Below are 14,439 nucleotides of genomic sequence, written 5' to 3' on the forward strand. Positions count from 1 at the left end.
GGTTTTGAGTTAGAAAATGTTTTTAATTGGGCTCTAAAAGGAATGATGAATTAAGTCAGAATGTAGTAATGCTCAATATAATATAATACTCAATATAATAATAATTAGACACCACTAATTTAGTTTTGGGGAAAAAATGAATAAACACAACCATTAAAAGTCTCTACAAACACTGTAATTTGTGTGACTATATGAAAATATAATTCTAATAATAGACATGAAGGAGATAACTTCCAGTTGGAGAGACAGTCCTGACAGCGCTCCATGGCTGCACAAAACTTGTGTTTACTTATTATGTTACCTTTTAAATTTACTTTATTTAAAATTTTGATTTAAATTTTTACCAGTGTGCATTCATTTTATACAATAACTTTGAGATTTCAACTCATGCAGATAGTGTGCATTGACCAAATTAACATTCAGCATTTTCTTTTACTTTTGTTTCCCTACATTTGTGCTCTTCTTATCCAGATATTAATAAAATACTTTAGAGGATTTTTGGAATAATTCAAAATTAAATAGGAATGTCAAAATTCTCACATTTGGCCTTCTGAACATTTTACTCAGCCTCTTCTGTCATGTGTCCACCATCGGATGCATTCGTGACAACAGATGGCAACATTGGCGCATCATTATTTACGAAATACAATGGTGTACATCATGCGTATCTCTTTAATATTTTGTTCGGAAGCTGATAAATGTATAAGTATGCATTCTTAAAATTCCATGTAAAATGATCCTATCACCCTTCTTCTGTTTTGGTTCCTCTCTCTGCTTCCCTATCTGAACTTCTGGGAACCACTAGTTTCATTTCGTGTCTACATCACATTGTCTTTCCCAAATGCCACATAGCTAGAACCATACAGAACGCATCCTTTTTGGAGTGAATTTCTTCATTATCAGTATTCATTTATGTGACTTTGGAATCACATGTGATCTGCGACTGTCAAACCTACGCAACATTTGTTTCTGCCAGTGTGTCCCACTGTTGGTTCTTATCTTATGTCTTTTATTGTTTGAGATTGTGGTATAATTACATCATTTCTCCCTTTCCTTTTCTCCCTCCAAACTCTCCAATATGCCCCTCGGCTCTTTCAAATTCATGGCATCTTTTTTCATTCATTGTGTTACATACATATTTATAAATGTATAGACATATATTCCTAAATACAACCAGATCATTCTGTACATTGTTACTTATATGTATGTATTCAGGGCTGACAGTTTTGAATCTGCAATTTCCAGGTGGGAGGATGCCTCAGCATGTAGTGGTACTTGCTTCTACTCCTAGTGGCCTGATTTCAATCCCAGAAACCCACAGGTTGAAGGAGGGAAATACTGAATCCATATTTTGTCCTCTGACCTCCACATGAGTGCTGTGGCTTCTCAGCATTTTGATTTGCCACATTGTCATCAAAATTTTAAATAAATGGTCCATTTACTTAAAAACGTAATAAAATATTTACAGTGGTAATAACATCTAGTAAATGAGAGAATTAGGCACATGTGTCTCTTTTCAGCTTTCTGTATTTTGCTATGTAGTTGCAATACTTCACTATGAAAATTATTAGGAATCAAAGTACCAGAGTGGTAGCTATACTTTTTCTCTTTCAAACAATCCAAACTTATTTAACATGCTATTTTTCTCTTTTTGCCTGGATTTCCAGAAACTTGCTCCAAACTTTGTAACTACTAGCTCATACATTAGCCCGTTTGCTTAATCAACTTTTAACACAATTATTTTTCAAAGTATGCTTTTAAAACTGTATCAATATATGGATTTTAGAGCAAGAATCTATAAATCATTTTCTAAAACAGAACATTTGCAAATACATATGACGGTGATTGTCATATGCATATGAATCATATGTATCATAATATGTATGTGTGTGTGAAAGAAAGACAAGAGAGAGAAAGAAAGAAAGAAAGAAAGAAAGAAAGAAAGAAAGAAAGAAAGAAAGAAAGAAAGAAAGAAAGAGGTTACATATGGTTTGAACTTCAAAGCTATCTAGGAATAATAGATGAGTTTAATGTGAGATCACAGTTCAATTTACCCCATGCAAAATCATAGATTAATCGTATCTCTAATTTAACCGTTTCTCTGCCAGTCTTAATCCCAGAGAACTAGTGGAGTGACATCCTTGGCCAGTTTTTAGAGCTAACAAAACTCTCTACCAACGTGTAATTCCCTAACGTGAATAAATTCAGTATAAATATTAAAATCATGTTTTCATTTTGTTTTATTTTTCAATGCTAGAATCAAATTCAAGTTCTCTTGTGAGCTAAGCTCATGTTCTACTACTGAATTACACTCTCAACCCAGAAAAAGTTGCTTTACATAAAAGGGAAAAGATTTTCAGAAGCGATAACAGAAGTTTAAAAAAAAATAAGACTGGAGTATCAAAGATACTAATAGGAGGATAGCAATTAGTGTGCCAGACAAAGTATGTAATACAACATCTTTCATACAATAATCACGACAAAGAAGCTGTGTTCTAAAGTGACACCAACTTGCTTCCTACAGAATTTCCTGGTGATAGAATTAGGGAAGAGCCTCCAGTAGTGCCCCTGTACTTTCCCTGAAGGAGAACAAGGCATCTGGAGTCCACAGGGCAGAGTATAGGGTTCAGGAGGTCTGCAGAGAAGAACTCTCCAGTTCTCAGTTAAATGTTGGTTACTATATCTATATTAAGAAACTCTAGCTGGGCGGTGGTGGCGCACGCCTTTAATCCCAGCACTCGGGAGGCAGAGCTAGGCGGATCTCTGTGAGTTCGAGGCCAGCCTGGACTACCAAGTGAGTCCCAGGAAAGGCGCAAAGCTACACAGAGAAACCCTGTCTCGAAAAAAAAAAAAAAAAAAAGAAAGAAAGAAACTCTAGGAGCTGGGTTGGTTAGTTTGATTAGTTGGTAAAAATGCACTTGCCACACAAGCCCACAAATAAGGTGAAAGGAAAGAATTGACCCTTCAAATCTATTGCCTGATCTCTATATGCATACACACATTAAATGCCTAATAATAATAATAATAATAATAATAATAATAATAATAATATTTACATAGGAAAAGAAGCTGTAGAAGACCAAGGGAGAACTGCCCAAATGGACAGAGAATAATTCCTGAAATTTATGCAAAACTGAAACTATTTTTACAATCCCCTGGCCAGAGTGTGAAACTTCATACCACACAGCAACTAGCTGAGAGCTTCAGACACAGGGTCTCTGTGACACAGCAACATTGGCCTTCAGTCAAAGGTCACTTTGTATGTATCTAAGAAAGTCTTAAAGCATATCTCAGATAATAAAGACGACTTTCAAGTAATTTGACTGAGGAAATAAAAATTACTTATACAAATACAGAAAGATGTAATTTCTATCAAAATAAAATCCACACTCTCTGTTTTCCAAAGAAAAAAGAAAAAATGATAAACAGTATCACTTGTATAAACTGAGCATAAAAGACTCATACAATGTAATTTATAGACAAGGTTATTAAGTCAATTTTCCTATATGCTTGAGAAGGTGTAACAGAATGAAACATGTTAAGCAAATAGAAGGAAAATAGAGATATCCAAAGTATAAAATATACTTCCAAAGAGAAAAAAAACAGGTTTTGTGAAGGATAATGTGCCATATGATATTAACAGCGAATTTAATGGACTCCAGAGACAAAGAGAAACATAAAATAGCCAAGAATACCTTTATCTTCAGGTCCTTCTCTGTATTTAAATATAACCTTAATTACCCTCCTTTCCAAGACTGCACCATCATCAGTGATGGAGCTTGGTGAAGGAGCATTTGACCAGCAGGTGCATGTCCCTGGGTACAAATTCTCAGAACCCCCCCCAAAAATCTACAAAATTATAACTTTAATTTTTATTATTTCCTCATATTTGTTCCTGTTCTCAGACTACTGTATTTGTTTACGTGCCTCAAGACCTTCTACTAACTCCCAAGGCCAAGAACAGAGTCATCACTACTTCTTGGCCAAAATTTCCTCTCGTCAGTACTCCCTTACCAGCCTATATATAGCTTTAGTTGTTTTTGGTTTTTTTATGTAACATGTTAGCTTCTTTTGCTCATTTTTAAATTTCCAGAACACAATAATTTCCTTGAATCCATCGGTTCCAAGTTCAAGTGTTTGAGAAAAGATGGGAGAATGTAAGTCCTATGAATATGTGTCTGTGTAACTTTATTTTCAACATTTAATTATTATGTTGCTTATAAAATACAAAAAGCAGAATGAACTTTCAGGTTTCTAGCCCAGAAATATGTCTGGTAGAACAATAAAAGCAAAAGAGCTAAAATAAAGAGTGTGTAGTGTTTTTGAGAAAGAAAAAAAAAGGCAACTGTGGATGTCATATATGTCTAGTGTCTAAAACTGATGTATAAAACATTGATTTGGTTAAAAATTAGTAACCAGCAGACACTGACTAAAATAAAAGAGTGGAAAGAAATGGCCTTGTAAATCCTATCCACTTTCAATGTCTAGCGTTTGTCCCAATGACCATTCAGGCTATTGCTCTTATTGTATATAATAAATTCTTTGACCTCAAAATCCCTCACATCAATATTTTTCATTTCCTCATAGTTATGGCACAAAACCCTATTAATATTATACGCAAATTGTTCAGACTGTATTCCAGGTTACAGTTATTAGCTGAGTGGCCCTGAGGCTCTGTTACAGACAAGTCCAAAGTATATAAATTGCAAGGTAAGGATTTGATTGCAATTATCTCTGTGTGGTGCACAGGAGAAATTTTGGGTGTGCAATTTATAATACACTTAATTATGCCTAAACATCATTTTTGATTATTGTTCTTGACTGAAAAAGGCCTGAAATAAGTTTCTTTGTTATCTAGTGTCTACTCTTTAGAGAAATCAATTGCATAATAGGGGTGGAGGATGTCTCTGAGTGACAAATGTGTAGGTACATGGATTTACACATATAGATCCACTTATAAATACAGCCCAGAGAACAGCATCCACAGTGTTGAACTCTATTAACATTTCTGTTTTCTTAGACCTTGAAGTCCTCACTAACATGAAGCCAGCAGGCACCGTTCTGCTTTTCATCAGCCTAGCTTGTTTGTTCCTCTATGCAGGTAAGTGCAAAACTATGCCATAGACTTCTGGACCAGACTGGCTAATGCCAGCCGTTGGATTACAATATTGTTTTTTATGATGATGATAACAATGGTGAATGATGAACTAAACCTTTTCATTTCAGTGGAATTTTTAATGCATAAATGAGCTATTTTAATTTTTACTATAATGCTCTGCTTAAAGCACTATAGTATTCAGTTTCAAAATGCGTTTCTGGTTGTCTAGGATGAAAAGGCTAGTTTTAGATTTCAGAGGCTCCCACGTTCTAATTTTGAGATTGTAGGCCATTTACATTGCTGTCTATGGGCCACCACAAGTGGTATCTGTTTAGAACTATGCTTCCATCTTTAGGGAAACGTTGATGTAGAAATGAGAAGTCCTCCTAAAATGTCTTCTTTAAGAAATTCTTATTTAATGGGCTTCAACTGTCAGCATTCTTCTGAGATATGGCGTGAAAATCTGAGTCATCCTTTTTTTACCCTCCAGGCAAAAAAAAGTAAAGAGAGAACTAGGGGAGGAGAAAGAGAAAGGGAGAAGGAGAGGGAGAAGGAGACATAGAACATTACGATGGTGTAGGAGAGTAGCAAGAGCCCAGGAATGGCATTCCAAGACGTTTCCAATGTTCATTCTCCCACCACCCCTTCTCATATTGAATAAGTCACCCCTGTCCTCTGGTTGCTATTTTGTCTGATGTTAATGGTCGACAGGAAACTCATGTGCACTGACGCCTCCTTCAACAAAAGGTGCTGCTTAAGCACTCTGGCTTTAGGTTTTAGCAAGTCTAGATTATATTCCTTATTCTGCCATTTATAACATAATTATTAATACTTAGCCAAATTCTTGTCCTGGTACTCAGTTTCCTTAGCTTGTTTGTTGGTTTGTTTTGTTCTTGTTGTTTGTTTTGGTTTTTTGTTTGGGCTTTTTGGCTGTTGTTTTGATTTTGGTTTATTTTGTTTTGTTTTCTTGAGACTGGGTCTAACCATGCACGCCTGGCTGGCCTGGCACTTGCTAGGTAGGATCAGGATTTAAATTTTCAGTGACCCACCTGCTTCCACAGCTGTGCTCTGGAATTATAAGCATGAACAACCATCAACAGGCTTCCTTAGCTTTAAAAATAAGATTGTTGTATGAGTTGATATATGTAAGATTTAGTACAGTACTTAAATGTATAATTCCCACAGTAGAAATGTAGCAGGAATCTTAGAGAGTCTTATTAATAAAATCAAACCTGAGGCCAGTTATTGGGGTGAATACTGGAAGGTCAGAGAGACAGAACAAGCCTGGCCAACTTCTCAGCTGGTCTTGTTTCCTCAGACTGGAAGCCTTTGAATCCTCATCTGAATGGGTCTCAGCTGAACTGTTGCTCAAAAGCCTAAAAGCTTAACCAGCCAAATGCTTCTAGTTTCTTGTCTTCATGCCTTATATATCTTTCCTTTCTACCATCACTCCCTGGGATTAAAGGCTCGCTTTCTGAGATTAAAGGCGTGTGTCACCATGCCTGGCTGTTTCCAATGTGGCCTTGAACTCACAGAGATCCAGAGGGATTTCTACCTCTGAAATGCTAGGATTAAAGGTGTGAGTGCCACCATTTTCTAGCCTTTGTATCTAGTGGCTGTTCTGTCTCTGACCCCAGATAAGTTTATTAGGGTGCACAATATTTTGGGGAACACAATACCACCATAGAAGGGGGGTATGCCAAATGTAAATGTAATAAATTACGATTATTAGTATTGCAATTTTTTAAAATTTATTTTGTATTTTTGTTATATCACTATCCTGTCACCAAAAGCTTTTAATTCCAAGATTTTCAGCTCCCTTATACTAAATATATATCTGTTCAACAAAGAACAGCTTAAGACTTTGCCTTCATTTTTCCATGGAGAGGCTTGTTATGAGATAAACCACAAAGTGGAAAACGTGATTGCACAAAAGTTCATAAAGGGCAAACACACTGAGAGCAATGTTGTTCCAACTGTGCATAACGCAGCCTGCCTCTGGCACTCCCGTGCAGTTAACAAGCTGTGTGTCTCCGTGTAGTTCTCCATCCGCGAAGCAGAACGGATGCGTCAGGAAACTGCTGTGGTTAGCTGCAACTGGAAAATACAGTTGTCACATGTGATTTATCAATGTCTGTTCTTTCACTGCAGATGCTGTGAGCCAAGGGGGCTTTAAGGTATGTGCCTCTCATCCTCTCTCTAGTCGTTCCTACCCCGGCAAGCTGCACCACAATACCCAGAGAAGAGAGGGAAGGAAGACAATAAACTGCTAACAAGAAATGCTGCAATTTTAGGGGTTTTGTTCTCTTTTTGATGTATTTTCATTTTCATAATAAAACATGAATGTGCTTCAAGGAATTTTGAGGTATGTAAGGCTATTTTTCCATTGAATAAGAAATGAAAGTTAAAAAAAAAATACTTCATTTAATTTACAGGCTTTTTGCAGAAACTATGAGAAGACACTGGCTACTGATACAAAATCGTGCCCAAAGTTCCACAAACCGGTGTGTGGCACTGATGGAAAAACTTACCAAAACCGCTGTGAATTCTGCCGAACAGCCATGTAAGCAAATGGACGCTGCTAATAGCATGATGTTCTTGGTTGGGTCCAGTGGAGTAGGAGTCCATGAATTATTTATTAATAATTTACTGGGCTATTAAAGTTAATTTTATATGAAAAAAGTAATATGATTATCTCCCAATCCTAAACCTAGAAAAACAATCTTTGCCCACTTTACCCAGCCTAGAATTAACCCATTTCTACTATACTTCATACGTGAACATCATCTCTTCTCTTTCAGGGAAAGAAGTTTTGGGAAACTTGGTTTCAAACATGAAGGGAAATGCTGATTCCTCTAACACAACACTGGGTGCGCCTTTGGTTTGATTTTTATGCTGAGATGTGTATTCTCTATTGCCCAGTCTCCATGGCAATGTGCTTCCCACCAGTTATCATGAATAAGATAAAATTTTAATAAAGTTATCCCAGCAATATCTCTAAACCAATGCTTTATTTCAGATAATGAAAGCACCTCTAATTAATTGTTAGGGAAACTTACACAATTCAATATATAATGAGAAACTTGAAAACTAAACAGAATATTACTACACTTACCAGACCCAGAAGTGTCCAATCAGTGCTCAGTTCTTCAGTAGCTATACAGAGAATTTGAAGGAAATAAAATTGGAATCCATGAAATAAATATATGTATCTGACACCATGACATACTGGAAGAGTGGTTTTTCCTAAGGAGTATGTTGAGTTGTATAATGTCTCAACTTAAGCATTGAGGTCAGAAAGCAATAAAAGATGGACAAAATACTGGTCACTCTGAATACATTCTGGAACATTGGAAGCCTCCACATTACCTGTCTCTTTTATCGGTGTGACACCACGTATCACAGAAAATATAATTTCTGTAAGTGCAAAACTGTGAAAAGGCTTAAAAGAGTAGATCATGTGCTGCGGATGTTTCAAAATGTAGACATAAACAAGCTAAACACTTTCAGTCACTGTAAAGACAGACACAGATCAACATTAAAGCATGCTTTGATATGTTCTTGCTTAAAAACTCCAATGAAAGTATTATTCCATTTATTATTTCTAGAAATAATTCCCCAGTGCCTGTAATACACCAGATATCATTCCAATAAAAAATCAAAGACAAGATTCCCACTTTGAAGAAACTTATAACTTAGTAGGTAGATAAAACTATGATTAAATCGGTTTTCAGTTATTACAAAATTTAAAAGGAAACAAAATAGAGGCACATGGTTGAGATAATTGGAGGAGTGGCTGGGGACAAGGATTGCTTGAAATTGATTCTTTGGAGTGGATCTTGAAGAGTGGAGAAATAGAGACTACTTCAAGTAGTGAGAATAACAAATATAAAGCAAATAAAGGTGAGTAAGACTGGCAGGATTACATGGATGAGGACAGCCACACACAATCTGAAGATGTGCTCCATTACAGGAACCTATTGATGCAGACTAAGGAAACAATTCACAGTAGGCATGTTGTTTTAGTACACCTGTGATACAAAAGAAATTTGCTTAGTTAAGAGTGAGGGAAAGTTTTGCATAGAGAAAGGATAATGTGAAGTTTGAAATTGAGTAAGTATATTAATTAGATGCAAACTTGGTTGGAGTACTTCCCTATTACACAGCTAAACACATTGCTTTTAAAGGAGAAGTTTTCACTGCACAACAAGTCAGAGGTGTCTTAGAGATGTTTCTTTAGTCAAGATATCTCAAACATACACCACACACACACACACACACACACACACACACACACACACACACACACATGAATTTTTTTATTTTCAGTTAGATAACAATATTTAAGATTTGTAAAAGGTCAGATAAAAATATGGATTTCTAGAAACTGTAGATATGAGAAGATCCAGTCACATAATGCTCTAATTCTTCAATATTCAATAACTGATTGACTTTGACCCCTTTTAGTAGACTAATTACCAAAGCCTCCAGATCAGCCTCATTCTTGTTCCTAGTTCCTGAACGCAGATGATAAAGTTTCACTTCTTTCTTTAAGGGTCTCATTCAATAACTTTGGTTTTAGAAATTTACACTCTAGGGCTGGAGGGATGGCTCAGAAATTAAGAGCACTGGCTATTCTTCCAGATATCCTGAGTTTAATTCCCGTCAATCATATGGTGGCTCACAAACATCTATCGTGAGATCTGGTGCCCTTTTCTGGCATGCAAGCATACATGTAGGCAGAACACTACATAATAAACAAACAAACAACAACAATTTATTTTTAAAACAGGAAAAGAAGTTTACGCTCTAGAGGACAAGATCACTTCATCAGTGCTTAACAGCTTCCTCCTGGAGTCAATGTTCTCCTCTTTGTCACTTACACAAAGTGGCAAATACTCTGCTCTGAAACCACAAAAGACACATCATGCATGCCATCCTAATCACGATGCAAAATACCACAGAACACAAACTTAAGGGCAGTGGATCATATCATTTTACTTGGTTTCCACATTCTCTACTTTCAAATATCATCTCCACTTATCTCTTAATAGAGAGCTTGGTAATCTTAATTTCTTTTTTTTTTTTATTTTTCTTTGTTCCTTGTTTCACTTTCATTTTCCTTCCTCCATATTTCCATTCCATCCTTCTTATCTTCTCCTTATGGTGCCCTATTCCTCGTACTGGGTCACCTTGCCCAGCCATTAATACATGGAGAGGTGCTTAGTCTTACTGCAACTTGATATGCCATGTTTTGTTGATACTCATGGGAGACCTGCCCTTTCCTAAACAGAAACAGAGGAATAATGGATTGGGGGGGAGGGGAAGAGAGGGAGCCCAGGGGGAGGGACTGGGAGGAGAGGAGGGAGAGGAAACTGCCGCTAAGATGTAAAATAAATTAATGAATGAATTTATTTTTAAAAGAAGAGACAGTTCAAGAAATTGATTAGCCATCATTATAAATGAGAATACTGAGATAGTTCAAAATGTATCTACTATGTGTACTGATCATATTAGTGTAATTAATATTGTCTTATTGTCCTTCATGTGCTGTGGGATGTCCTGCATGCTGTGACTCTATGTTGCTCTGATTGGATGATAAATAAAATGCTGATTGGCCAGTAGCCAGGCAGGAAGTACAGGTGGGGCAAGCAGGGAGGACAATTCTGGGAACAGGAAGGCTGAATCAGAAGATGCTAGCCTGCTGTCCAGGGAGCAGCATGTAATAGCAACAGGTGAAGCCACGGAAAACATGGCGACATATAGATTAATAGAAATGGGCTGAGTTTAAGTGTAGGAGCTAGTCAGCGGTAGGCCTGAGCTAATGGCTGAGCAGTTTTAATTAATATAAGCCTATGTGTGTTTACTTGGGTTCAAGCAGCTGCAGGACTGGTGGGTGAGAGAGACTTGTCCTGACTGCAGGCCAGGTGAGATACAGAAAAACTTTCAGCTACATTCTTGTGTTTAGAATCTTACTGTTTCTGTCTTTTTATTATAATTTTTCTTTATTTTTGAGAATTTTAAGCATGTATACAGTGGAATATTATCATATCTGACCCTGCTACTTCCTCCCGCATCCCCTCTATCCACCTCCCTCTGCAACATGTTCCCTTCCCAACTTCATGTCTTCCTTTTCTTTTTGTTTTCTTTTCCATAACCTAGTAAGTCCAGTTAGTGCTGCCCACGTGTACCTGGGTGTTGAGCCATCCATTGTAGCAGGATTTTTCTCTGGGGCCACCAACCAGCTCCTAAATATGACATGGGGATTTATTAGTTATGAATGTTCGGCCTAGCTTAGGCTCATTTCTGGCTAGCTTTTAAAAAAAAAAAAAAAACTTAAATTAACTTGTTTATCATTATACACCTTTTGCCCCAGGGTTTTTTACTTTTCTTTCATTCTGTATGCCTTACTTTCCTGCTGTCTCTATGTCTGATTCGCTGACAGCTTCCTGGCTCACAACACTGGCTGTGTCCCTCTCTTCCTCCTTGTTCTTTTCTCCTTCTTCTTACTTTCTCTGCCTGCCAGTCCTGCCTATCCTTTCTCTGCCTAGCTATTAGACATTCAGCTCTTTATTAAACCAATCAGGTGCGTTAGGCTGGTAAGGTGAAACAAATATAATGCATCTTTACATAATTAAACACTCATCATTACATTATTAAACAAACACAGCATAAACAAAAGTAACACATCTTTACATGGTTAAAATAATATTCCATAACCATCTACTGCATCATGGGGAAACAGCCAGTAGGAACCCCACCAAAAGAATGATTTTCCCTCCCCTAGCAGCTATCAAGTGCCAATAGCTCCTCTTTAAGGAGGCTGACCGGGATAGCAACTCCCACACCTGTGTTGGGATTTTCTCTGGTTTGGTCCTGTGCATGTCATGTACATGTAACTATAGTTAGTGTGGGTTCGTAAACATGAGAGTTGTGTTATTTCTAGAAGATGGCACTTCACAACCCTCTTCCCAATCCTCTGGCTCTCCTGTTTTTTTGTTTTGTTTTGTTTTGTTTTGTTTTGTTTTTTGTTTTTTTTTTTTTTGTCTTGTGGTGGTTTGAATGAGAAAAGCCCCCCAGAGTCTTCCGTGGTTGAACACTTGGCCCACAGTTACATTCAGGCTGTGTCACAGGAGGCAGGTTTTGAGAGTCTAAAAACATAGACAATATTCGGTTCTTTAACACTCATTCACTCTTTTACTCTCTCTCTCTCTCTCTCTCTCATTCTCTCTCTTTCTCTCCCTCCCTCCCCCATCTCACATTTTATGAGTGTGGTTCAAGATGTGAGCTCTTATCTTGCCACTTCCTGTTTCTCCTCCATCAAGGACTCCAACTCTCTGGAATCATAAGACCAAATAAACTCTTCTGTTCTCTAAGCTACCTTGGTCATGGTGTTTTTGTCATAGCAACTGAAAAGTATCTAACACACCTTTCCTCCTGCAATGTTCCCTGAGCCTCATCAGGGGTGATGAATAATAAATATGTACCAATTAAGGTTATATACTCAGTTTATTATTCTCAGCAGTTTGAGGCATTATGTACCTCTGTGTTGATTGCTATCCACAACCAAAGAAAAGGGAATATCAATATCAATATTTAAAAGGTAATTTGTCAACATGACCACTAAGCACAGTGGCAGTCCCATGATCTACCTGAAGGCCTATGACTTTCCCAGCCATGACTTGGACCCAGATTACATTACAGTACCACCCATGACATTCCTTTCTGTGGAACAAGCCTCGAATCCAATCAGAAGACGGTTGGCTGCTCCAATAACTTTAATGCCACTCTTGCACAAGTGGATACATTTTGCCCAGCATGTAGGTGTTGTAGCATGCACAGTCTAGCACTAGAGAAGATCATTAATGTCTTTTTTCTACCCTAACAGCAGCCATATTATCTTACTGTCCTGCAGATGCTAGCCAGCAGGAAGGATGTTTTCCTATGAGCTTGACATTGATTTGTGTATGTCCTGAAGCCAAAGTGTGTGATGTCTTCAGAAACAGGGTCTTGCCATGTAGTGATGGTGAATAACCAAGGGCAATGGCAATAGTCTGTGTTATTTGAGAGACCTCAGGGGCCTCTCTGACCAATAACTCATGGGGAAGTATACCACTGAGATTTTAATTTAATAACTTATAGCTTCTGGGAGGAATATTGTCCATCCTTTGAGGGTAATTCCTTTTAAACCCTTATTTTTTAAGTTACATTTTGAAATTATCTTACTAATTAGTATGTTTCCATAGGCTTTTTCATACATCCATAATTTTGATTAACCCACCCAGTGCCCATTCATCTACCCCCTTCTCCCACCAGTACTCCCACTTAATCCTTAAACACCAATACATCCTCTCTTCGTTCATGTCACATGTGTCCTACTCTCCTCCCAATTATATGTTCTAATTGGGTTTTGAGAGAATAAGCTTTCATAAAGATTTCCCCTTGGCCTCACCCTTCCTTAAACCCTCGTTCTCCCCCATACTCTCATGCTCCTCCAGACATAATCAGTTCTACTCCCCGTACTCTACCTCCTCATTTTACCTGCAATGTTCTATGACTCTTCATTAACATGACTCCCTGGAGTTGGAATTTTCTTTGAGCCACCAACCAGCACCCAGATAAAGATATAGAGACGTATTATGAATTATGAATGCTTGCTCTCAGCTTAGGCTTGTCCCACTAGCTCTTTTAACTGAATTTTACCTATTTCTATTCATCAACATTTAGCCTCAGGGATTTTTTTTTAATCTTTCTTTCATTCTGTATGTTCTACTTTCCTCTTCCTCCATGTCTAGCAGGCTAGGCTCTGGTGTCTCCCTGGCTTCTCTTTTTTCTTTCCTACCCTAGCCTAAATTCCTACTAATACTCTCCCTGCCTGAAAATCCCACCTATACCTTTTCCTTCACCACCAGCCATTCAGTTCTTTTTAGACCAATGAGGTGCCCTAGGCAGGCAAGGTAAAACAGAGACACATCTTTGCATAGTTAAATATTCTGCAATATAAACATAGTTAAACAAATGCAACACATCTTTGTATCATTAAACAAATATTTCACAACTCTTCAAAGGCTTCATTCTTTCATTCTGTGCTCTGAGTTAAAAACACAAAACAAAATATTTCAGGCTAGGATCCTCATTGTTGGGAGCATAGCATGAAAGTTCTTGCATCCACAGATCTCCAGAGTGTAGAGGGTAGCCATTCCAGCTTTGGTCTGGAAGTTCCAACCCCCATTGAGGCTTCGGTAACTATCATGCCTACAAGGCAGGGCCAAGGGAGGGCCCTGAAGACCCGAGATTGGGACGCGATGCGCTCTCTTGTTTCCTGGACCTGGATGTTAGAG

At 37.6% G+C, this 14,439-nt stretch overlaps 1 protein-coding gene across 1 annotated transcript; it reads left to right on the forward strand.

Moving 5' to 3' along the window:
• The first annotated feature begins 5,040 nt into the window (after window positions 1-5,040).
• Window positions 5,041-7,948, forward strand: LOC131895526 (serine protease inhibitor Kazal-type 12-like). Its single transcript, XM_059245996.1, has 4 exons — window positions 5,041-5,101; window positions 7,250-7,275; window positions 7,534-7,661; window positions 7,900-7,948. Exons 1-4 carry the CDS (start codon window positions 5,041-5,043, stop codon window positions 7,946-7,948), a joined length of 264 nt encoding a protein of 87 aa, XP_059101979.1.
• Window positions 7,949-14,439: the final 6,491 nt, after the last annotated feature.

Source organism: Peromyscus eremicus, chromosome 19 (genome assembly GCF_949786415.1).
Source record: "Peromyscus eremicus chromosome 19, PerEre_H2_v1, whole genome shotgun sequence".
In the NCBI taxonomy this organism is placed as follows: domain Eukaryota; kingdom Metazoa; phylum Chordata; class Mammalia; order Rodentia; family Cricetidae; genus Peromyscus; species Peromyscus eremicus.

What these genes read in the sequence shown, in the direction of transcription:
- LOC131895526 (XM_059245996.1), top strand. Translation starts at nt 5,041, where the DNA reads ATGAAGCCAGCAGGCACCGTTCTGCTTTTCATCAGCCTAGCTTGTTTG. An exon ending in TGAGCCAAGGGGGCTTTAAG is followed by an intron (nt 7,276 to 7,533) that starts GTATGTGCCTCT and finishes TTTAATTTACAG; the next exon opens with GCTTTTTGCAGAAACTATGA. An exon ending in GAATTCTGCCGAACAGCCAT is followed by an intron (nt 7,662 to 7,899) that starts GTAAGCAAATGG and finishes CTTCTCTTTCAG; the next exon opens with GGAAAGAAGTTTTGGGAAAC.